Source organism: Oncorhynchus mykiss, chromosome 28, assembly GCF_013265735.2.
Source record: "Oncorhynchus mykiss isolate Arlee chromosome 28, USDA_OmykA_1.1, whole genome shotgun sequence".
NCBI lineage: Eukaryota > Metazoa > Chordata > Actinopteri > Salmoniformes > Salmonidae > Oncorhynchus > Oncorhynchus mykiss.
The window spans coordinates 29,606,979-29,633,464 of record NC_048592.1 but is presented as its reverse complement, the minus strand read 5'-3'; the positions used below and the strand labels follow the sequence as shown (position 1 = coordinate 29,633,464).

The 26,486-nt window shown below is 41.9% G+C and overlaps 1 protein-coding gene across 1 annotated transcript in view; it reads right to left on the bottom strand.

Annotated features, from left to right (window-relative positions):
• Positions 1-26,486, bottom strand: part of LOC110508889 (calsyntenin-2) — a 251,433-nt gene that overhangs the window by 28,290 nt on the left and 196,657 nt on the right. The window contains exons 6-8 of the mRNA XM_036966206.1: positions 23,061-23,246; positions 19,347-19,604; positions 16,011-16,132 (exon numbers count right to left, since the gene is read on the bottom strand). Coding sequence (XP_036822101.1) covers positions 16,011-16,132; positions 19,347-19,604; positions 23,061-23,246 — 566 coding nt within the window. The remainder of the gene's footprint in view (positions 1-16,010; positions 16,133-19,346; positions 19,605-23,060; positions 23,247-26,486) is intronic.

Sequence of the window (26,486 nt, the reverse complement as noted above, 5' to 3'; positions counted from 1 at the left end):
AAAAGAGTTGATGTTAGGTACATCTGAATGTTATTGGATATGAGGTGATAGTGTACATTTGAATGTTATTGGAGGTGATAGTGTACATTTGAATGTTATTGGATATGAGTTGATAGTTTACATTTGAATGTTATTGGAGGTGATAGTGTACATTTGAATGTTATTGGAGGTGATAGTGTACATTTGAATGTTATTGGATATGAGGTGATAGTGTACATTTGAATGTTATTGGAGGTGATAGTTTACATTTGAATGTTATTGGAGGTGATAGTGTACATTTGAATGTTATTGGATATGAGGTGATAGTGTACATTTGAATGTTATTGGAGGTGATAGTTTACATTTGAATGTTATTGGAGGTGATAGTGTACATTTGAATGTTATTGGAGGTGATAGTGTACATTTGAATGTTATTGGAGGTGATAGTGTACATTTGAATGTTATTGGAAGTGATAGTGTACATTTGAATGTTATTGGAGGTGATAGTGTACATTTGAATGTTATTGGAGGTGATAGTGTACATTTGAATGTTATTGGATATGAGTTGATAGTTTACATTTGAATGTTATTGGAGGTGATAGTGTACATTTGAATGTTATTGGAGGTGATAGTGTACATTTGAATGTTATTGGAGGTGATAGTGTACATTTGAATGTTATTGGAGGTGATAGTGCACATTTGAATGTTATTGGAGGTGATACTGTACATTTTGATCTGGTGGCACTGGGTCTCAAAACACTTGAACAGGACTATACAGTACATTCAGAAAGTATTCAGACCCCTTGACTTTTTCCACATTTTGATACGTTACAGCCTTATTCTGAAATTGATTAAATGTTGTTTTTTTAAATCATCAATCTACACACAGCACCCCATAATGACAAAGTGAATACAGGTTTTTAGAAATTTTTGAAAAAACAGAAATGTATTATTTACGTATGTATTCAGACCCTTTGGTATGAGACTCAAAATTGAGCTCAAGTGCATCCTGTTTCCATTGATCATCCTTGAGATGTTTGTACAATGTGATTGTACAAATCACACCTGTGGTAAATTCAATTGATTGGACATGATTTGGAAACACACACATGTCTATATACCAAAAAATGTCTGCAGTATTGAAGGTCCCCAAGAACACAGTGGCCTCCATCCTTCCAAGATGGAAGAAGTTTGGAACCAGCAAGATTGTTTCTAGAGCTGGATGCCCGGCCAAACTGAGCAATCGGAGGAGAAGGGCCTTGGTCAGGGAGGTGACCAAAAACCCGATGGTCACTCTGACAGAGCTCCAGAGTTCCTCTGTGGAGATGGGAGAAACTTTCAGAAGGACAACCATCTCTGCAGCACTCGACCAAATCAGGCCTTTACGGTAGAGCAGCCAGACGGAAGCCACTCCTCAGTAAAAGGCACATAACAGCCTGCCTGTAGTTTGCCAAATGGCACCTAAAGGACTCTCAGACCATGAGAAACAAGATTCTCTGGTCTAATGAAACCAAGATTGAATCTTTGGCCTGAATGCCAATCGTCACAGATGGAGGAAACCTGGCACCATCGGTGAAGCATGGTGGTGGCAGCATCATGCTGTGGGGATGTTTTTCAGTGGCAGGAACTGGGAGACTAATCAGGATCAAGGGAAAGGGAAATGAACAGAGCAAAGTATAGAGAGATCCTTGATGAAAACCTGCTCCAGTGCGCTCAGGACCTCAGACTGGGGCAAAGGTTCACCTTCCAACAGGACAACGACCCTAAGCACACAGCCAAGACAACATAGGAGTGGCTTTGGGACAAGTCTCTGAATGTTCTTGAGTGGCCCAGCCAGAACCCAATCGAACATCTCTGGAAAGACCTGGAAATAGCTGTGCAGCGACGCTCCCCATCCAACCTGACAGAGCTTGAGAGGATCTGGAAAGAAGAATGATACAGCTGTGTCAAGCTTGTAGTGTCATACCCAATAAGACTTCAGGCTGTAATCGCTGCCAAAGGTGATTCAACAAAGTACTGAGTAAAAGGTCTGAATACTTATGTAAATGTAATATTTAAATTAGAATTTTTTGTTGTTGCAAAATTTCAAAAAATCTGCTTTTGCTTTGTCATTTTGGGGTATTGTGTGTAGATTGATGAGGGGGGAAACTATTGAATCATTTTTAGAACAAGATTGTAACGTAACAGAATGTGGAAAGAGTCAAGGGGTCTGAATACTTTCTGAAAGTGTGGTCATATTAGTTTGTAGCCCAAACGGTTTGTACACTACAGACAGAAGTTGGCACATCCACATTACCTGCTTCAGATGTTTTTGTGAGAAGACAGATTTTCAGGATACCTTATAGTTTGACAAACACCACTGTAGCTCTGCCACCTTCCACCGCACATGCGGAAGGCCCACATAGACGGATGTGTTGTATTGAGACGCAGCCCCAGATATCTGGAGCAGAAATTGACAGATTTTGATGGGGATTATTTTATTATGTTATTTAGATTGACTCTTAAGGATTTAAATGATTCAGAGAGTGTTTCTCTTTTAGCCCCACAATACACCTTAGCCTTCTTTAGATGCACACACACACCCACCAGCTGAACATTGCATTAAAACATAGCATTATCCAGAGAGGGATGGGATCAGCTCTCCAGCCTCCTCGGAGTCCACTGACTATCTACAATTACCAACATAAGGGAGCTGAGTCTGTTGGGTGGAGCTGCCATGGGAAGCATGTTACACTGTCATTTAAAGGAGTAGGATCAAGATCTGTGTAGACTAGAGAGAAGGTTAGACTCTCGTCCATGCATACCAAATGGACCCAGTTCATGTTATGTGATCGTTATGAGCCAAAAGGGGCTTATGGGTAAGCCTCAGTGAAAGTTTGCCAGTGTAGTCTGGAGGCCAGTATCAGCTACTTGTCAATAACCTGTCAGGAAGAAGAGTCTGTTTGACAAAAAAAAGTCTGCAAGAGCATGGTTTATTCTATATGGCCTATACTTTTACTGAACAAAAAATATAAATGCAACAATTTCAATGATTTTACTGACTTACAGTTGATATACGGCATATAAAATATATAATCCATCGTTGAATACATCAACTGATCAACTTAACTTAACTGACTGATTGTGTAAGACAATTGTGTAAGACAATCTACAGATCTGTGCATTTTGCTATACCCCTAATAATACAGTAGCCTTCCCCTATGACTGACTGACTGACTGACGGATGTGACTGACTGATGTGACAACCGTTAAGCTAACCAACTACCTAACACACATGCATGTGTTACTGTACATTCCTGGCCTAACTTTGTAAGAGGCTGTGTGTGTGAGAGAGAGACTGCACTATAGGTGTGTTCCTCCTCCCGTCCCCCTCCCCTCCCTGGGTGCGACCCGCTGTTGTACCCCTGCATTATTAATGCCAGTCCATTACATGGCAGAGCAATGGCACCAAGGTGATTCAGTTCTAGGCTCTTCAGAGGTACAGAGTGATGTATCTCAATACACCATGGAACCACGGCAGCACGGAACACTGTAGGAGGAGGGAGGGAATTTAAAGACGCACATCTTGGTTAATAAAAGAGCTGACTGGAAAATATGACATGTAATTACTTTTGATATATAGGTAGGAGTTTATTTTCAGAGAAAATGCTAGCAAAAGTGTACACTCAACTTACTTTTGTGGGTTTGGAGACCTGTGCCCCAGCCCCTTTCTGTCCCAAGAGGGCCCCTTTTTGGCTTCCTAGAGACCAGAAGTAATAGCGTGCACATCCTAATTGATGTTGGGCGGTGAGAGCTAGGATATCCAGCCAAAGAAATCATTGCCCCACTCCAAACACGTCCTGTTTACTGAATTAAGGACAGTCTGATTTTACAGGCTCTTTGATGAAAGGATTTTTGTTGGAACCTTTGAAATGAAATCTCTCTCTTTTATTTTCTCTCTCATACTCACACGCTCTACCTTTATCTCTCTCTCTCTCTCTCTCTCCCCTCCCTCTCTCTGGCAGATGAGTGGAATTTGCTCTGTTAATGTGGCGATAGAGCTGTAGTCTGTCTGAATAATTTAGTGTTCATGATTATTTCAAGCTTTAAACAGCCCTTTAGGTACATCAGGAATGGGCTTTTATCCCAGAGAAGAGAGGGAGGAAGAGAGAGAAAGAGAGTGTCAATAAGTCTGCCAGCTGAATACAGAGAGCTGAGATTCGTCTCATGCTTTTCTCTTTTCTATTCTCTCATTTTGTTGAGTTTACTTGTCACAGAGCTTGCCCAAGGTGACATCAAATACACCTTACTCCGTGGATTTGAGAAAACTAAACAAAGCACACTATATGGCTGGTCCTATAGACTCTGTTGTAGGTCTCAAAAAAGACATAGCCAAAGGTAATTTAGAGAGTGTTAAAATAAACTGGAGCCACCTATATATTCCCTACAAATCAGCTGGGTTAGACAATCTGGACCCTCTCTTTCTAAAATGATCTGCCGAAAATTGTTGCAACCCATATTACTAATCTGTTCAACCTCTCTTTCATATCGTCTGAGATCCCCAAAGATAGAAAAGCTGCTGCGGTCATCCCCAAACTGTTACAGACCTACAGTGCCTTGCGAAAGTATTCGGCCCCCTTGAACTTTGCGACCTTTTGCCACATTTCAGGCCTCAAACATAAAGATATAAAACTGTATTTTTTTGTGAAGAATCAACAACAAGTGGGACACAATCATGAAGTGAAACGACATTTATTGGATATTTCAAACTTTTTTAACAAATCAAAAACTGAAAAATTGGGCGTGCAAAATTATTCAGCCCCTTTACTTTCAGTGCAGCAAACTCTCTCCAGAAGTTCAGTGAGGATCTCTGAATGATCCAATGTTGACCTAAATGACTAATGATGATAAATACAATCCACCTGTGTGTAATCAAGTCACCGTATAAATGCACCTGCACTGTGATAGTCTCAAAGGTCCGTTAAAAGCGCAGAGAGCATCATAAAGAACAAGGAACACACCAGGCAGGTCCGAGATACTGTTGTGAAGAAGTTTAAAGCCGGATTTGGATACAAAAGATTTCCCAAGCTTTAAACATCCCAAGGAGCACTGTGCAAGCGATAATATTGAAATGGAAGGAGTATCAGACCACTGCAAATCTACCAAGACCTGGCCGTCCCTCTAAACTTTCAGCTCATACAAGGAGAAGACTGATCAGAGATGCAGCCAAGAGGCCCATGATCACTCTGGATGAACTGCAGAGATCTACAGCTGAGGTGGGAGACTCTGTCCATAGGACAACAATCAGTCGTATATTGCACAAATCTGGCCTTTATGGAAGAGTGGCAAGAAGAAAGCCATTTCTTAAAGATATCCATAAAAAGTGTCGTTTAAAGTTTGCCACAAGCCACCTGGGAGACACACCAAACGTGGAAGAAGGTGCTCTGGTCAGATGAAACCAAAATTGAACTTTTTGGCAACAATGCAAAATGTTATGTTTGGCGTAAAAGCAACACAGCTGAACACACCATCCCCACTGTCAAACATGGTGGTGGCAGCATCATGGTTTGGGCCTGCTTTTCTTCAGCAGGGACATTGAAGATGGTTAAAATTGATGGGAAGATGGATGGAGCCAAATACAGGACCATTCTGGAAGAAAACCTGATGGAGTCTGCAAAAGACCTGAGACTGGGACGGAGATTTGTCTTCCAACAAGACAATGATCCAAAACATAAAGCAAAATCTACAATGGAATGGTTCAAAAATAAACATATCCAGGTGTTAGAATGGCCAAGTCAAAGTCCAGACCTGAATCCAATCGAGAATCTGTGGAAAGAACTGAAAACTGCTGTTCACAAATGCTCTCCATCCAACCTCACTGAGCTCGAGCTGTTTTGCAAGGAGGAATGGGAAAAAATGTCAGTCTCTCGATGTGCAAAACTGATAGAGACATACCCCAAGCGACTTACAGCTGTAATCGCAGCAAAAGGTGGCGCTACCAAGTATTAACTTAAGGGTGCTGAATAATTTTGCACGCCCAATTTTTCAGTTTTTGATTTGTTAAAAAAGTTTGAAATATCCAATAAATGTCGTTCCACTTCATGATTGTGTCCCACTTGTTGATTCTTCACAAAAAATTACAGTTTTATATATTTATGTTTGAAGCCTGAAATGTGTCAAAAGGTTGCAAAGGGGGCAGAATACTTTCGCAAGGCACTGCATATCCATCCTGCCCTGCCTTTCTAAAATCTTTGAAAGCCAAGTTAATAAACAGATCACCGACCATTTTGAATCCGACCGTACCTTCTCCACTATGCAATCTGGTTTCAGAGCTGGTCATGGGTGCACCTCAGCCACACTCAAGGTCCTAAACTATATCATAACCACCATCGATAAAAGACAGTACTGTGCAGCCGTCTTCAACGAACTGGCCAAGGCTTTCGTCTCTGTCAATCATCGCATTCTTATCAGCAGACTCAACAGCCTTGGATTCTGTCTCGCCTGGTTCACCAACTACTTCTCAGATAGAGTTCAGTGTGTCAAATCGGAGGGCCTGTTGTCCGGACCTCTGGCAGTCTCTATGGGGGTGCCACAGGGTTAAATTCTCGGGCCAAGTCTTTTCTCTGTATGTATCAATGATGTCGCTCTTGCTGCTGGTGATTCTCTGATACACCTCTACACAGACGACAACATTCTGTATACATCTGGCCCTTCTTTGGACACTGTGCTATCTAACCTCCAAACGAGCTTCAACGCCATACAACACTCCTTCCGTGGCATCCTACTGCTTTTAAATGCTAGTTAAACTAAGTGCATACACTTCAACCGATTGCTGCCCGCACGCTCCCACCCGACTAGCATCACTACTCTGGACGGTTCTGACCTAGAATATGTGGACAACTACAAATACCTAGGTGTCTGGTTAGACTGTAAACTATCCTTCCAGACTCACATTATGCATCTCCAATCCAAAATGAAGTCTAGAATCGGCTTCCTATTTCTCAACAAAGCCTCCTTCACACATGCCGCCAAACATACCCTCGTAAAACTGACTATCCTACCGATCCTTGACTTCGGCGATGTCATTTACAAAATAACCCCCAACGCTCTACTCAGCAAACAGGATGTAGTCTATCACAGTGCCATCCGTTTTGTCACCAAAGCCCCATATACTACCCACCACTGCGACCTGTATGCTCTCGTTGGCTGGCCCTCACTACATATCCGTCGCCAAACTCACTGGCTCCAGGTCATCTAAAGTATTTGCTAGGTAAAGCCCCGCCTTATCTCAACTCACTGGTCACCATAGCAACACCCACCTGCACGTGCTCCAGCATATACAGTGCCTTGCGAAAGTATTCTGCCCCCTTTGCAACCTTTTGACACATTTCAGGCTTCAAACATAAAGATATAAAACTGTATTTTTTTGTGAAGAATCAACAACAAGTGGGACACAATCATGAAGTGGAACGACATTTATTGGATATTTCAAACTTTTTTAACAAATCAAAAACTGAAAAATTGGGCGTGCAAAATTATTCAGCCCCCTTAAGTTAATACTTTGTAGTGCCACCTTTTGCTGCGATTACAGCTGTAAGTCGCTTGGGGTATGTCTCTATCAGTTTTGCACATTGAGAGACTGACATTTTTTCCCATTCCTCCTTGCAAAACAGCTCGAGCTCAGTGAGGTTGGATGGAGAGCATTTGTGAACAGCAGTTTTCAGTTCTTTCCACAGATTCTCGATTGGATTCAGGTCTGGACTTTGACTTGGCCATTCTAACACCTGGATATGTTTATTTTTGAACCATTCCATTGTAGATTTTGGATCATTGTCTTGTTGGAAGACAAATCTCCGTCCCAGTCTCAGGTCTTTTGCAGACTCCATCAGGTTTTCTTCCAGAATGGTCCTGTATTTGGCTCCATCCATCTTCCCATCAATTTTAACCATCTTCCCTGTCCCTGCTGAAGAAAAGCAGGCCCAAACCATGATGCTGCCACCACCATGTTTGACAGTGGGGATGGTGTGTTCAGGGTGATGAGCTGTGTTGCTTTTACGCCAAACATAACGTTTTGCATTGTTGCCAAAAAGTTCAATTTTGGTTTCATCTGAACAGAGCACCTTCTTCCACATGTTTGGTGTGTCTCCCAGGTGGCTTGTGGCAAACTTTAAACTACACTTTTTATGGATATCTTTAAGAAATGGCTTTCTTCTTGCCACTCTTCCATAAAGGCCAGATTTGTGCAATATACGACTGATTGTTGTCCTATGGACAGAGTCTCCCACCTCAGCTGTAGATCTCTGCAGTTCATCCAGAGTGATCATGGGCCTCTTGGCTACATCTCTGATAAGTCTTCTCCTTGTTTGAGCTGAAAGTTTAGAGGGACGGCCAGGTCTTGGTAGATTTGCAGTGGTCTGATACACCTTCCATTTCAATATTATCGCTTGCACAGTGCTCCTTGGGATGTTTAAAGCTTGGGAAATCTTTTTGTATCCAAATCCGGCTTTAAACTTCTTCACAACAGTATCTCGGACCTGCCTGGTGTGTTCCTTGTTCTTCTGCGCTTTTAACGGACCTCTGAGACTATCACAGTGCAGGTGCATTTATACGGAGACTTGATTACACAGGTGGATTGTATTTATCATCATTAGTCATTTAGGTCAACATTGGATCATTCAGAGATCCTCACTGAACTTCTGGAGAGAGTTTGCTGCACTGAAAGTAAAGGGGCTGAATAATTTTGCACGCCCAATTTTTCAGTTTTTGATTTGTTAAAAAAGTTTGAAATATCCAATCAATGTCGTTCCACTTCATGATTGTGTCCCACTTGTTGTTGATTCTTCACAACAAAAATACAGTTTTATATCTTTATGTTTGAAGCCTGAAATGTGGCAAAAGGTCGCAAAGTTCAAGGGGGCCGAATACTTTCGCAAGGCACTGTATGTTGCACTGGTCATCCCCAAAGCCAACACTTACTTTGGCTGCCTTTCCATCCAGTTCTCTGCTGCCAATGACTGGAACGAATTGCAAATATCTCTGAAGCTGGAGTCTTATATCTCCCTCTCCCTCTGTCAGAGCAGCTTATCGATCATTGTACCTATACACAGTCAATCGGTAAATAGCACTCCCAACTACCTCATCCCAGTATTATTACTTACCCTCTTGCACCCCAGTATCTCTACTTGCACATCATCATCTGCACATCTATCACTCCAGTATTAATACTAAATTGTAATTATTTTCGCCTCTAGGGCCTGTTTATTGTCTACCACCCTACCCTTCTACATTTACACACACTGTAGATAGATTCTTCTATTTTTCTTTTCTTTTGTGTTATTGACTGTACGTTTGTTTATGTGTAACTCTGTGTTGTTGTTTTTGTCACACTGCTTTGCTTTATCTTGGCCAGGTTGCAGTCGTAAATGAGAACTTGTTCTCAACTGGCCTACTTAGTTAAATAAAGGTGAAATTTAAAAATGTAAAAAAAAAACATATATAGTTTTCTTGTGAGTCATAGCACAACTAGAATAGAAATAAAACAAATAGGACACACTGGACATCATACAAAGCAATGCTCAATTGCAATGTGCACAACATCTTCCTCTGGCTCGCCACAATAGAGAGCCACACTTCTAAGTGTACGTGCCTTACAAATCACTCTATGTGCAACCATGAATCAATTCAATTAGGCAGCCTAGTCCGGGTAGGCGCTAAATCACACATTGAATGGAACTGATTCCCTTCGATCCATTCTCTATCTACACCAAACAGAGCACCGAGCCCAATCAATCTCATCCAAAACAATGGAGCTTCTTAACAGGGTTCTGGTACGAAAGGAGGGGTGTCACCCAGCGTGGTAAATATATATATATATATATATATATTTTATTTAACTAGGCAAGTCAGTTAAGAACTAATTCTTATTTTACAATGACGTTCTACCCTGGCCAAACCCTCCCATAACCCGGACGACGCTGGACCAAATGTGCACCGCCCTGTGGGCGTAAGTAGATGTAAGCAGATAAGCACTCAATAGATGTTGTATCGACAATCGCTGAAAGTCATTTTCTGCTAGTACCACCCGGGCCAGCAATTGAAGCCAGATTCGATGATAATGGCACTGAGAGAGTCGCTCAGCATCAGCCGATGTGATTGGTTGGATCAGGAGATACTGGACCAATCACGACACCCTTTCTCTGATGTGTCCTAAGAGGATCAGGTGTAGTCATATACTTCGGGACACCACTCAATGTGTTGACCCCGCAAACGCAAACAAATCTTTGGCCATCGACCTCATGCGCCATCTCAAGATTCTGTGAGATTAATATCTGGTTTGTCTGTGCACTCGGCTCACAGCTTGTAGTTTTCATAGATTTCCTCGCTCTGTCTATGGGTCGATCTGCTGAGAATACATGATACCTCGTTTGTATGGGTTTAAATCAATGGCACCCCATCAAGGCTCTTATTCCTGGTCTTATTAGGCGGGCAGCGTCGATACGGCCTCATCAGCATATAAATAGGGCTGGGATAAAAAACGTCCACACATGAAAAGCTTGAGGGGTTTGTTTTTAGCTGTGTGGCAGTGTGTAGTGTGACAGTGTGTAGTGTGTAGTGTGGCAGTGTGTAGTGTGGCAGTGTGTAGTGTGGCTTTGTGGTAGTGTGTAGTGTGGTTTTGTGGTAGTGTGTGGCTTTGTGGTAGTGTGTAGTGTGACTTTGTGGTAGTGTGTAGTGTGGCTTTGTGGTAGTGTGTAGTGTGGTTTTGTGGTAGTGTGTAGTGTGGCTTTGTGGTAGTGTGTAGTGTGGCTTTGTGGTAGTGTGGCTTTGTGGTAGTGTGGCTTTGTGGTAGTGTGGCAGTGTGTAGTGTGGCTTTGTGGTAGTGTGTAGTGTGGCTTTGTGGTAGTGTGTAGTGTGGTTTTGTGGTAGTGTGTAGTGTGGCTTTGTGGTAGTGTGTAGTGTGGCTTTGTGGTAGTGTGTAGTGTGGTTTTGTGGTAGTGTGGCAGTGTGTAGTGTAGCTTTGTGGTAGTGTGGCTTTGTGGTAGTGTGTAGTATGGTTTTGTGGTAGTGTGGCTTTGTGGTAGTGTGGCTTTGTGGTAATGTGGCTTTGTGGTAGTGTGTAGTGTGGCTTTGTGGTAGTGTGTAGTGTGGTTTTGTGGTAGTGTGGCTTTGTGGTAGTGTGTAGTGTGGCTTTGTGGTAGTGTGTAGTGTGGCTTTGTGGTAGTGTGGCTTTGTGGTAGTGTGTAGTGTGGCTTTGTGGTAGTGTGTAGTGTGGTTTTGTGGTAGTGTGTAGTGTGGCTTTGTGGTAGTGTGGCAGTGTGTAGTGGCAGTGTGTAGTGGCAGTGTCTAGTGTCTAGTGTGGCTTTGTGGTAGTGTGCCAGTGTGTAGTGTGGCTTTGTGGTAGTGTGGCAGTGTGTAGTGTGGCTTTGTGGTAGTGTGGCAGTGTGTAGTGTGACAGTGTGTAGTGTGGCTTTGTGGTAGTGTGGCAGTGTGTAGTGTGACAGTGTGTAGTATGGCTTTGTGTTAGTGTGGTAGTGTGGCAAGTGTGTAGTGTGGCTTTGTGTTAGTGTGTTAGTGTGGTAGTGTGGCAGTGTGTAGTGTGGCTTTGTGTTAGTGTGGTAGTGTGGCAGTGTGTAGTGTGGCTTTGTGGTAGTGTGGCAGTGTGTAGTGTGACAGTGTGTAGTGTGGCTTTGTGGTAGTGTGGCAGTGTGTAGTGTGACAGTGTGTAGTGTGGCTTTGTGTTAGTGTGGTAGTGTGGCAAGTGTGTAGTGTGGCTTTGTGTTAGTGTGTTAGTGTGGTAGTGTGGCAGTGTGTAGTGTGGCTTTGTGTTAGTGTGGTAGTGTGGCAGTGTGTAGTGTGTAGTGTGGCTTTGTGTTAGTGTGTAGTGTGGCTTTGTGTTAGTGTGTAGTGTGTAGTGTGGCTTTGTGTTAGTGTGTAGTGTGGCTTTGTGTTAGTGTGTAGTGTGTAGTGTGGCTTTGTGCCAGTGTGTAGTGTGGCTTTGTGGTAGTGTGGCAGTGTGCAGTGTGGCTTTGTGGTAGTGTGGCAGTGTGTAGTGTGACAGTGTGTAGTGTGGCTTTGTGGTAGTGTGACAGTGTGTAGTGTGGATTTGTGTTAGTGTGGTAGTGTGGCAGTGTGTAGTGTGGCTTTGTGTTAGTGTGGCAGTGTGTAGTGTGGCTTTGTGTTAGTGACTTTGTGTTAGTGTCTAGTGTGACTTTGTGTTAGTGTCTAGTGTGATTTTGTGGCAGTGTGTAGTGTGACTTTGTGTTAGTGTCTAGTGTGATTTTGTGTTAGTGTCTAGTGTGACTTTTTGTTAGTGTCTAGTGTGATTTTGTGGCAGTGTGTAGTGTGACTTTGTGTTAGTGTCTAGTGTGATTTTGTGTTAGTGTCTAGTGTGACTTTGTGTTAGTGTCTAGTGTGATTTTGTGGCAGTGTGTAGTGTGACTTTGTGTTAGTGTGTTAGGTTATGTTCAGTAGGGACTAAAGGAGCGGCTGCGTATATCCATTTTGTGCTCGGGGAGTGTGGAGTGAAAAATAGGTGCGTAGATCGGAGTGATCCATCGCTAAGTCCATTAACGGGAGGAAGGGAGGAAAAGGGAGGGAGAGAGGAGGGGAGAGAAAGAGAGAAGTGTGTGTGTGTAACTGAGTGTGTTTGTGCGGCTTGTGTGTGCATGTATGCCTGTCAGGTGAATAGTGAATGGATGGCACGCCCTCACTCTGTTCCATTGGCAGAATAGCACTCTTTCTTTCTCTCTCTCTCTCTCTCTTTCTCTCGTTTGGAGAAAGGAGGAAGGAAGATTGCAAAATCAATAGGGCTAAATGGAGTTGCAGCGGAAGCTTGCTGATGGAACATGGAGTGCAGGATTCAGCTGTGACACCTCTCTCCCTCCCTCCCTCCCTCCCTCCCTCCCTCCCTCCCTCCCTCCCTCCCTCCCTCCCGCTTATTATCTACCTAAAGAGGCTCTGCTCCTCTTCCATCCCTCCCTTCTTTTCCCTCCCCTCCTTTAATGTCTACCATCCAGAGGAAGAAAGAGAGTGCTATTCTGCTGATGGAAACACACACACACACACACACACACACACACACACACACACACACACGGCAGGTGGCCCAGAGGGTTGCCAGTTCAATTCCTGGGCATATGGGAAAAATCTGTCAGGAAGTGAGCTGGCAACCAGAGGGTTGCTGGTATCAACTCCTAGATGCCATTGCCTGCTGTTGGGCACTTGAGGAAGGCACTTAAGTGTGGTGCCCCCTGTATTGTGTCTTTCGGAGAGGTTGGGTTAAAAGCGGAAGTCAAATTTTGGTTGAACCTTGTGTGCAATTGACCAATAGTGATCTTAATCAGTGCAAGGGTGTCATACACACTCATAACCCAATACCTTAGACCTAATGGGCGCTGACTGGGCTGATTGGCTAACAAACACACATGTATACATATGCACGTATGCACACACGTGTCAACACATGTAAACACACACACACACACACACACACACACACACGCAGGCTCTGTCATTGTGACACCTCACATACTGCAGCAGCCTGCACCCTTCAACCAGTAAGTAGAGCCTGTCACTTTGTGGAACACTGGCCTGCTGTCAGTCTGTCATAGACATGGCCTTGCCACTCATACTATGGTCTGAACTGATACAGTAGTCTGCTCCGCTCTCATACAATAGTCTGCATCACAGTCACATTCAAAGTTATGGCTCTGTGTGAATTGTGAACTCGACCTATAGTGTACCCATTAGTGTCACACCTGCTCCCGATCCCCTTCTCTGGAGCTCTCAGGCGCCAGGCGGTCCATCATTACGCACACCTGTCACTATCATTACACGCATCCCCTATATTTGTCTATTACTCAGTTTCATCCTCGTGTCAGCATTAATGGCGTTATGTTTCCGCTGTCCGTGTTTTGTTTCATGTGGGCTATTTTTTAAATATTCACTCCCTGTACTTGATTCTTGTCTCCCAGCGTCTGTCCTCACAATTAGACTGCATGACAATACTGCATTACAACTGTACCGTATTACATTCCAAACCACTCAACTATGGGACCTAATAAACATGTTCAAAATGACTTCCACATCCTGTCGGCCATTTTGGAGAGAAGAAAGGGAATTGTAGACTTCTGTTCCCGTGGTGACACAGCACTATTCTGTGTACCACATAATCAAGGACCCCATATTGTATTAACTGTCAGCAACAAGAAAGACAGAGATATCAAAGGAAACACACACACACACACACGTCAGACAAAGCACAGAGATGATAAAAAGTGTTGGATCGTTAAGATAAAACACACAAGCCTGGAAAGTGTCGAAAGTGGTCGCTCCATTTTCAAAACATCTAAAACCAAGAGCTAATGTTAGCATCTAATGTCCTCTTTTAACTTTAGGGTGATGAGTTAGCGTAGTGATGTAGCACGTAGCCTCCTCACTATGCTCCCCCAGCCTGTCTCATGTTTGCCTGGCAGATGTTTTGTGGAGTCTTTGTATTGACTTGAGAGGTTGTTTACCGAAGCAGCTGAATCTGTTTCCTGCAACCCCTTCTCTTAGTCATAGCAGCCTCTTAGGAGAAAATAACATTGGCTTGGAGAAAAAATTACTTTTCCTCCTTTGACCTACAGCAAACAACTCAATTGCTCCTGGTCATTATAGACCGAGAGGATCCATACTTGTTAGACCAGCCTGATATTCTAGTATGCTGTTGCTTTGTTACAGTAGGTTTTGTAGCTGTGCAGTAACACCGCAATGACACTACTGTATGCTCACGTTGTGACATTAGTCACTTCATTGTTTTGTAATAGTATAGTCATGGAATTAAACAGTTTACATTGTTACACATTTTAAATATAGGTCTATATAAAGGAGTAGAAAGTTATGTTTGCGTCCCAATATTCTCTCTTTTCTCCAAAAGTGTGTTCACTTCCCTTCATTGATTTGAAAGGAAATTACTGTTATATGGAAACTCCCTCTAGCCTGTGTCTACACCAATCCCATACTTTTACATGTGTGGGGAGTAGTGAACGAGTGCACAGGAAGGATAGCTTATTGGGACGCAACCTATATATTGTGAGAGTACACTGAGAGCAAATGTGCACCACCACATTGACTCTCTTTGTGCTTCAGGGACTTAAAAGCACACTACTTGATTATGAAATTAACAAAAACGACTATTACAGTCATTTTGCCTGTCTCATTTTTATCATGACTGACTGAAGTCAATTATCCTACCGTAAGTTTCTTAGCAACACGGCCACATACTTGGTCTTTATTCATTTCTATTCCTTTTGAAGAAAATTACACCTGGTTTTCTATATCAAAGACCCCGCTAGTTCTTTGGCATTTTGGCATTTTTTACACATACATCATATGCTGTGTTGTACTGAAATAATGACTTCCTCAGTAATTTAGTTCATCAACTTTCTGAAACATAAACACAGAAGAAAGACTAGGTGAGCTATTACTTGTGTGTGCTATATCCTATCCTCTTATCTCCTGCTGCGGGGAGAGGAGTAGGGGAAATCAGGATGAAGACTTCTCCACAGCAATGATCTCTTACTGCAGCAGTAATGATAGTCCTTCACCTGTAGAAAAACGTCACAAACGAAGGCCCTCAGGCAGACCCAACACACAGAGCTAACCGTTGTGGGAGATGAGAGGTGGTATTATAACACAGTACCTACAAACAACTAAAGATGTCTCGCAAAGAAAATCTACTGCTCTACTGCTGTTTGTCTACCTGACGAAAAACTCAGTGAGACAGACATGACTGGAATAGTCATTTACCAACACAAGACTTCCAAAGCAACACAACAGTAGCTGCTTACTTTTAAGCCTTACCCACCTCAAGTTAATTTAGCAAAGCAGCATTGTCCAATGGTTAACATATTGTCTGTTTACTAATTTGAGAAAGTCAAAGACACAATTCACACTCCCTTAGCCCCTACCATTATATAAGGCATGTATTCTAAGTGGTGTCCTAGTATGGACATAGGCCCAGTGGAGGTTCCCATCATCATGACTCTTGACTATTGGGTCAAAGGTCAGCTCACCTGCTCCAGTTTCCAGTGGAACTCTGCAGGGCGGAAGGTGTCAACCTGGGTGAAGTCTCTCCTGAGTAGGAAGACCAGACGGCAGTTGTGGACGTACAGGGAGTAGTGGTGCCTGTTCATCTCTGCACAAGGATACGGAAAAACATAGATACTTTACTTCTACTGTATGAAACTAGAATTATATTGGACCTTATCCAACTATGTTATATAATGGACCTTATCCAACTACGTTATATAATGGACCTTATCTGACTATATTATATAATGGACCTTATCCGACTATATTATATAATGGACCTTATCCAACTACGTTATATAATGGACCTTATCTGACTATATTATATAATGGACCTTATCCGACTATATTATATAATGGACCTTATCCGACTATATTATATAATGGACCTTATCCAACTACGTTATATAATGGACCTTATCCGACTATATTATATAATGGACCTTATCCGACTATATTATATAATGGACCTTATCCGACTATATTATATAATGGACCTTATCCGACTATATTATATAATGGACCTTATCCGACTATATTATATAATGGACCTTATCCGACTATATTATATAATGGACCTTATCCGACTATATTATATAATGGACCTTATCCAACTATATTATATAATGGACCTTATCCAACTATATTATATAATGGACCTTATCCGACTATATTATATAATGGACCTTATCCGACTATATTACAGTGCATTGCGAAAGTATTCGGCCCCCTTGAACTTTGCGACCTATTGCCACATTTCAGGCTTCAAACATAAAGATATAAAACTGTATTTTTTTGTGAAGAATCAACAACAAGTGGGACACAATCATGAAGTGGAACGACATTTATTGGATATTTCAAACTTTTTTAACAAATCAAAGACTGAAAAATTGGGCGTGCAAAATGATTCAGCCCCTTTACTTTCAGTGCAGCAAACTCTCTCCAGAAGTTCAGTGAGGATCTCTGAATGATCCAATGTTGACCTAAATGACTAATGATGATAAATACAATCCACCTGTGTGTAATCAAGTCTCCGTATAAATGCACCTGCACTGTGATAGTCTCAGAGGTCCGTTAAAAGCACAGAGAGCATCATGAAGAACAAGGAACACACCAGGCAGGTCCGAGATACTGTTGTGAAGAAGTTTAAAGCTGGATTTGGATACAAACAGATTTCCCAAGCTTTAAACATCCCAAGGAGCACTGTGCAAGCGATAATATTGAAATGGAAGGAGTATCAGACCACTGCAAATCTACCAAGACCTGGCCGTCCCTCTAAACTTTCAGCTCATACAAGGAGAAGACTGATCAGAGATGCAGCCAAGAGGCCCATGATCACTCTGGATGAACTGCAGAGATCTACAGCTGAGGTGGGAGACTTTGTCCATAGGACAACAATCAGTCGTATATTGCACAAATCTGGCCTTTATGGAAGAGTGGCAAGAAGAAAGCATTTCTTAAAGATATCCATAAAAAGTGTTGTTTAAAGTTTGCCACAAGCCACCTGGGAGACACACCAAACATGTGGAAGAAGGTGCTCTGGTCAGATGAAACCAAAATTGAACTTTTTGGCAACAATGCAAAACGTTATGTTTGGCGTAAAAGCAACACAGCTCATCACCCTGAACACACCATCCCCACTGTCAAACATGGTGGTGGCAGCATCATGGTTTGGGCCTGCTTTTCTTCAGCAGGGACAGGGAAGATGGTTAAAATTGATGGGAAGATGGATGGAGCCAAATACAGGACCATTCTGGAAGAAAACCTGATGGAGTCTGCAAAAGACCTGAGACTGGGACGGAGATTTGTCTTCCAACAAGACAATGATCCAAAATCTACAATGGAATGGTTCAAAAATAAACATATCCAGGTGTTAGAATGGCCAAGTCAAAGTCCAGACCTGAATCCAATCGAGAATCTGTGGAAAGAACTGAAAACTGCTGTTCACAAATGCTCTCCATCCAACCTCACTGAGCTCGAGCTGTTTTGCAAGGAGGAATGGGAAAAAATTTCAGTCTCTCGATGTGCAAAACTGATAGAGACATACCCCAAGCGACTTACAGCTGTAATCGCAGCAAAAGGTGGCGCTACAAAGTATTAACTTAAGGGGGCTGAATAATTTTGCACGCCCAATTTTTCGGTTTTTGATTTGTTAAAAAAGTTTGAAATATCCAATAAATGTCGTTCCACTTCATGATTGTGTCCCACTTGTTGTTGATTCTTCACAAAAAAAATACAGTTTTATATCTTTATGTTTGAAGCCTGAAATGTGGAAAAAGGTCGCAAAGTTCAAGGGGGCCGAATACTTTCGCAAGGCACTGTATATAATGGACCTTATCCAACTATATTATATAATGGACCTTATCCGACTATATTATATAATGGACCTTATCCAACTATATTATATAATGGACCTTATCCAACTATATTATATAATGGACCTTTTCCAACTATATTATATAGTGGAACTTATCTGACCAAAAAGCTATATTCCAGTTATGAGTGAAAATAAGTTATATTCTACAAATGCTCTCCTAAAGCAGTGCTCTATCTAAAAGGATGTCTGTCATTATGGGCAAAGGGGCTTGTTAATGTGGTATGTCCTGTAAGTGCTATTGACATGTGCCATTTTGAAATAAATCCTTCCACCTTCACGAGGCAGTTCAATAAATGTCACATGCTCCCTGTGCCATTGTGGCATCATAACCCCCCCCCCCCTCCGTGCCTTTCCTGGGAGCCGCTGGGCTGACACAGGGCTCTTTTGGCCGTGCGTATTGATGGACTCTCCTTTTCTCTCAGTGTGAGCGGAGTGATCGATGGGATCAATAAGAGCCTGTCAGGCTGCCTGTCTCCAGCCAAACCCTCACAGCTTCACTCAATCTAACTCTGTAACTAGAAGTGGTCGACAGACGACAAAACAATCTGTGCATCTATGTGACGACCACCATCAACCCCCAAAAAGTGTGTGAATACTTTCTAAAAGCACTGTATGTGACTAAGCCATCACTACTCCAGATTTGACACAAAATGTTCCTGTCTCCCACATTGGACACTAACTGTCCTGACGTTGGACGGCATTTGCTACTGTGCTACAACGCACCTTTTGAAATCATCATATTAAATAGTAGCTAAAGGTCTTTGGTTCGTTTTTGGGTTTCTAAACCATAAATGGTAGCTGTAAAAATGACATTGACCTTCTCTAAAAATCACGTGACAGGAAACACAAAGCCTCACCACCTCCACCACCATAAAATCCTGATTTCATGAACAATGACCTAGGATGGACCAAATCTCCCAACTCAACCCCTTCCTGTTCTCACCGGTCTTGTCGGAGTTGCAGAGCAGGGTCTCTTTCTCGGCCCTCAGACCGGGGCTGGGCCCGTGTTTCATCCACGTGGCGATGGTGAACTGGTCAGTCAAGTTCTGTGGAACCACCTGCTCTGGCACGTTGGCCGCCTGACGCCCGTCGAAGTTGAAGATGAGGTCACTGTCCCGCCCGCTGTCCGTCAGCAGTGAAGCCGTCCAATTGGTGGAGATGCTGGGAGCGGGGAGGAGGTCTGTGCTGCCGGACGCCGCACCTAGAGGAGGAATTGAAAACGAAAATAATCAGTCGGTGACATCCTCACACATGAGAAGTGGCACCAGGTTAAAAGGAGACTGGTCAGATTCAAAATCACCTTGATTCACCAAGTACATTTACACATCCTCAGAGCTTTACATGGTGATATGGTGCTGCTAGTGAAAGACAACATACAGACAACAGAGTTTAAACAAAGTATACTGTGAATATGGTTGATATACAGTGGATGTACTGTACACATTTACTGACACAGTATTTCTAACGTTTGAATTAGAAGTTATCTAAAACCCTCTAACTCTACGATGTCCATGCAGGGTGTTTAGAATGCAACAGTACAGAAATAGGATGTGGAACTGTTGTGAACTGAACAGTTTTCTATGGTTAAGGTATTTGACAGCATCACCCTCTCCATGTCACACAAGGGGTGACTGTCTGAAGCTGATGAGTGGTGAATGACCCAGTTTGTTAGGACCTTTGGTTCTCACCACCAAATTCCTGCCCTGCCCACCCTTCAGAAGAAACAAGCTGGCTCTTTTAAGCTATACAACATGTATGTCTGTCAATTGATAGGCCAGCATAAATACACACCCAGGCCTCTTAACTCTCTCAGGACTTTCACTGTGATCGTGAGAAGTTGATGAGATTCAGTCTCATACTCTCACTATGTACAGTTTTCAGAGGGCTTGTCAAATCTACGACCCCTCTCTCTCTTCATCTGTTTTGACCAGCCCACGTCTGGCCATGGGAACTATGAATACATCACACTTTCAACCTTTCTCTGCTTAGGAAATAAAGTTGATTTTTTTTTAAACAATGGGCCATAGGATGTTGGGCCATAGGATGTTGTTTGTTTACCTTTAAGTGGCTCTAAAGATAATATGGCGGCCCTCTTGAGCAATATCTGTGTACTCTATTTACAGTATGTATACCGATATTTGTACTCTCACAGAAATCAATGTTGCTCGGAAAAAAAGGTAACACTTTATTTGGATAGTCCATTTGTAGATACTCAGTAACATTTAAACTAACGATCCTAACCTTAACCCTTACTCTAACTCTTATTCTAAACCTAACCTTAACCTTAACGCTTACTCTAACTCTTATTCTAAACCTAACCCTAACCTTAACCCTTACTCTAACTCTTATTCTAAACCTAACCCTAACCTTAACCCTTACTCTAACGCTTATTCTAAACCTAACCTTAACGCTTACTCTAACTCTTATTCTAAACCTAACCTTAACGCTTACTCTAACTCTTATTCTAAACCTAACCCTAACCTTAACCCTTACTCTAACTCTTATTCTAAACCTAACCCTAACCTTAACGCTTACTCTAACTCTTATTCTAAACCTAACCCTAACCTTAACCCTTACTCTAACTCTTATTCTAAACCTAACCTTAACGCTTACTCTAACTCTTATTCTAAACCTAACCCTAACCTTAACCCTTACTCTAACTCTTATTCTAAACCTAACCCTAACCTTAACCCTTACTCTAACTCTTATTCTAAACCTAACCTTAACCCTAACCGTAACCTTATTAAGCAGTTTCTTGTCAACAGATAGTTTGTTGCTAGCATTAACATCTGTAGAGCATCTGCAGATGGGAAATCCAAATAAAGTGTGACTAATAAAAACATTTACAATGTGTTTTATTGCATATTAGATCATGATTATTGAGGCTTGGAAAAGTTCCTGGCTTGCAAACTTTGCATACTAAAGAAGTATGGAAATCACTTTGCATACTAAAGAAGTATGGACATCACTTTGCATACTAAAGAAGTATGGACATCACTTTGCATACTTAGTATGAAGTATGGACATCACTTTGCATACTAAAGAAGTATGGAAATCACTTTGCATACTAAGGAAGTATGGAAATCACTTTGCATACTAAAGAAGTATGGAAATCACTTTGCATACTAAGGAAGTATGGACATCACTTTGCATACTAAGGAAGTATGGACATCACTTTGCATACTAAGGAAGTATGGACATCACTTTGCATACTAAAGAAGTATGGAAATCACTTTGCATGCTAAAGAAGTATGGACATCACTTTGCATACTAAAGAAGTATGGAAATCACTTTGCATACTAAGGAAGTATGGACATCACTTTGCATACTAAAGAAGTATGGACATCACTTTGCATACTAAAGAAGTATGGACATCACTTTGCATACTAAAGAAGTATGGACATCACTTTGCATACTAAAGAAGTATGGATATCACTTTGCATGCTAAAGAAGTATGGACATCACTTTGCATACTAAGGAAGTATGGACATCACTTTGCATACTAAGGAAGTATGGACATCACTTTGCATACTAAAGAAGTATGGAAATCACTTTGCATGCTAAAGAAGTATGGACATCACTTTGCATACTAAAGAAGTATGGACATCACTTTGCATACTAAAGAAGTATGGAAATCACTTTCCATACTAAAGAAGTATGGAAATCACTTTGCATACTAAGGAAGTATGGAAATCACTTTGCATGCTAAAGAAGTATGGAAATCACTTTGCATACTAAAGAAGTATGGACATCACTTTGCATACTAAAGAAGTATGGAAATCACTTTGCATACTAAAGAAGTATGGACATCACTTTGCATACTAAAGAAGTATGGAAATCACTTTCCATACTAAAGAAGTATGGAAATCACTTTGCATACTAAGGAAGTATGGAAATCACTTTGCATGCTAAAGAAGTATGGAAATCACTTTGCATACTAAAGAAGTATGGACATCACTTTGCATACTAAAGAAGTATGGAAATCACTTTGCATACTAAAGAAGTATGGACATCACTTTGCATACTAAAGAAGTATGGAAATCACTTTCCATACTAAAGAAGTATGGAAATCATTTTGCATACTAAGGAAGTATGGAAATCACTTTGCATGCTAAAGAAGTATGGACATCACTTTGCATACTAAAGAAGTATGGACATCACTTTGCATACTAAAGAAGTATGGAAATCACTTTCCATACTAAAGAAGTATGGAAATCCAAATGAGTATATGAGGATATTAAGTATGCCTGTGTAGCCATCGTTACACAAACACTTAAAGACTTAGACTAGAGTCCACCAATGAACTGTTATTGCTGCATATTGAATTGTTCAAATCAACCATACCACGCTTCAGTTTTACACAACAGGAAAATAAATCCAAGGAAGAAATACAGTACAAATCTGAGACATTTCACATGTTCAACTCTTCACAATGAACATGTTCACTTATTAATAAAAATGATTCATGAGGTTGATTTAATATACACTTTCCTATGTGTTACAAATTACATTTAAATACCCCTACTTGTTTATAATTTGACTGTTAGATATGGGTGGTAATTAACGAGGCACATTATGTAACCGCACACAGGTTGAAATGTTATAGGTACATTTGATTATTTTCTTTTGTCCTCTCTTTCCTTATTAATTGGCTTACCACAGAGTTTCTGCATGGACTTCTCGGAGTAGGTCTCTCGGTCGCAGCCCTTCCCAATGTGGCTGGTCTGCAGCTCCACCATGGCTCTCACCGCCGACAGCGGGCCGTCACATGTCTCCAGGTGCATCTTGGGAAACAGCTGCTTACTTCCTGTCCCGGGCTCGTAGTCCACTTGCTTGTTCCAGCCTGGGAGAAAGATAGTAGAATATTATTGTAGTTTATTATTCCAATAGAAAATGAATTTGTCCAAATAATTAGAAGGCTAATTCAGATCCCAAGGCTAGCTTGATTGCACAACAATACACTGAACTCTTTTATCATAATTTTGCTACTTTAGACACAAACATTTCAAAATATAAATATTTTTATTCCTAAAACAAAACAACTAAATTAAATAAATCACCTAGAAATGATAAATGTATTCAGCCACTGACCAATTCAGTCTCTCCTACTGTTATATTATTTGCCTTTTTTTTTGGTCCTGTATGGCTCAGTCGGTAGAGCATGGTGTTTGCTCCTCCAGGGTTGTGGGTTTGATTCCCGTGGCCACCCATATGTAAATTGTATGCCAGCATGACTGTACGTTGCTTTGGATAAAGGTGTCTGAATATATATGAATATATGCTGAATGGCATATATTGTTATATACCATTCTGGTTTAGTATTCACTTCACTTCACTGCATGAAGGTCAGTCGTATCCTTCGCTAGGCTAGCTCAACCACAGCGACAATACTACAGAGGCAAAGGGTTCCACTGAAGGCATCACGGAGCACACCTCACTAAAGCTGAAAGGTGACTTCACACACCAAGGAGCTTAGGAAGAAGTGAGGTTCTGATACAGGAGGCTATGCTACGCTAACCAACCGTGCTTTCTAATCCATGTCACACAGCTGTTTTGGCGACACGTATGACAGGGACCTGCTATCATCCCAGCTAGCCCAGTGGATCTGGGCCGATTCCGGCTGAAAGTCGGGGCACTCGGCTGAGAGTCAGACTCAGCCGACATCATGTGGCCCGATTCAGTGCCGCCTTCAGCAGTATTACTTATGGCTAGGATGCGGGGATTGAGCTCAGGCCAATTCCGGTGTGAGTTATCTGTCCCAAATGTATTACTTGGGGCTCGGGCCGATTGGGGCTGATGATTACACGGGCTACTTTATATAATTAACATTTCATTATTTATTTTTCCATACTTTCTCATTGTTTCTGTGATAAAAAAAAATGCAATTAACATTTAAATGAAATTCTTTAAGAGTCCTGTGTAGTATTTTAGTATTTTGATACTTTGTGAATCTGATTAAAAACTTGGAGTCTCCCGTGCATGGAGTCTCCCGAGTGGCGCAGCGGTCTAAGACACTGCATTGCAGTGCAGACTGCGTTGCTACAGATGCTGGTTCAAGACACATGCCGGCCACGACTGGGAGGCGACGCACAATTGGCCCAGCGTTGTCCGAGTTAGGGGAGGGTTTGGCCGGCCGGGATGTCCTTGTCCCATCATGTAGTGACTCCTGTGGTGGGCCAGGCGCATGCACGCTGACACGATCACCAGGTAGGTGTATGATGTTTTCTCTGACACAAACTGTTTTTTTGTGGGTGGGTAAAATTTGCGTGTATAAAATGTATAATAGTAAAAATGACTGGGAGACCTCAGGTAATTTTGTAGACATTTATGTACATTTGCATCGGGCTGCTCCTGGGGGATTCTGGTACGATACCCAGAAAAGTCGGCTGAATTCTGGTAGACGGAAACGGCCCCATGTACTTTGGCCGATTCTGGGCAGTCCTTCATTTTGATTCCGGGCCGAGTCCAACACCCGATTCCGGGCAAATTCAAATCAGTTCCAGCCCCCCCGTAAGAGGGCCGCTTCTGGGCCAATTCCTCATTTGCTAGCTGGGAAGGCCTTCCAAATCAAACCAATAACCCTTACCTGAGACAGAAAGAATGAAAGGATGTCCTGTCTGAGCTTAAATTGAATTCAGGTGTTAGACTACTCAGTGTCATGTAGCTAAAATTACAATGCTACAATGACAAATTTTGCTATCAATGCTAACAAACACGCTAACATATCACAACAAAGGGATTCATTTGACATGAATCACTGCCCAATTATGTCACAAACAACATGCATAATTACAGGCATCTCTCAAAATATATTATTGATTGGTAGACCAAGCTCAGTTCACTCCAGGTAAGATATTCTACTTCAGTGTCTTTATCAAAGGGATGTGTAGACCAGGCAGGGAGTCCCCAGCAGGGACTCCCCAGCAGGCCTTTTCACCACCACAGGCAATATAGAGTCGAATCGCCTCTGCTGATTGGGCCAGAAGAATCGCAGAATCGCAGTAGGAATTGGGGGGAATAGAATCTGAAATTAAGTCGAACAGTAGAATAGAAAAGGAGTGTGGAAGTGGAATAAAATAAGAATACATTTGAAGTGCTGAGGCAATATCATCAGAAAAAGTCTACAGTGACATTGATGGTTCTCTACCAGAACAAAGTGATACCAGATTACCAGAAAATGGCGAGAGAATGGGATGGGCGGCTGTAAAGATGAACCATGATAGGTGGCATATGACCAGAAAGATGGCAGATAGAGAGAAGGTAGATGTAGTGTGAGAGCGAGAACGAGAGTGTTAGACAGAGTACGCGAGAGTAGAATTACATGCTTAAAGAACATGACAGCTCCATTGCGGGAAGCCCTACCCACCCCAAGGCTTAGTCTGTCATCTTTGTCACCCGGTTTATATTTCGATTACCCTCCATATGTATCTGTGCGCCGCACCCGGTCTTTTTTATAGTCTAGGAAGCAGTAATGACCATTTTATTACTGTGTGTGGAGCAGAGAGTTGACAGCTGTCGAGTCTGTTCCTTGATATATTCAAGGTCAAACATTCAGAGAAAATAATGACCAGGGAGAGGCAGACAGAGAGAGGATGTTGTTGGAGCAGGTTTATTGTCATGAATCTTGCCCTGTGCCAGCAAATGACCACTCTGCAGAACTACCTCCAGGGCAAAATTCATTACAATAAATGCCAACCTGCGTTGGTAGATGGCTGGCAAAAGAAATGGTGCAGGAATTTCTCTATTTCACCTGTGATTCTAATTGGGAGTTATACTCATGTTTTAATTTCCTCTTGTGAGAACAAAACAATATCTATCTCACCTGGTAATGAAAATATACTAACAGCATTGTCTCGAAGGCCATAGAAATCTTGCAGGCACCAATTTCAAGTAGTGCTATGATATCAATATGCTCTCTATTCAATTACACAAATCATACTCATTTCATGTGCGCCTTTATTAAGGTCAAATAAATTATTTTATGAAGTATATAGCCATAAAATGTTAATGCCTCATTTCATCTTATTTGAATGATTATATAGGTATTGCTCGCCTGAGGTAGAATACCTCATGATAAGCTGTA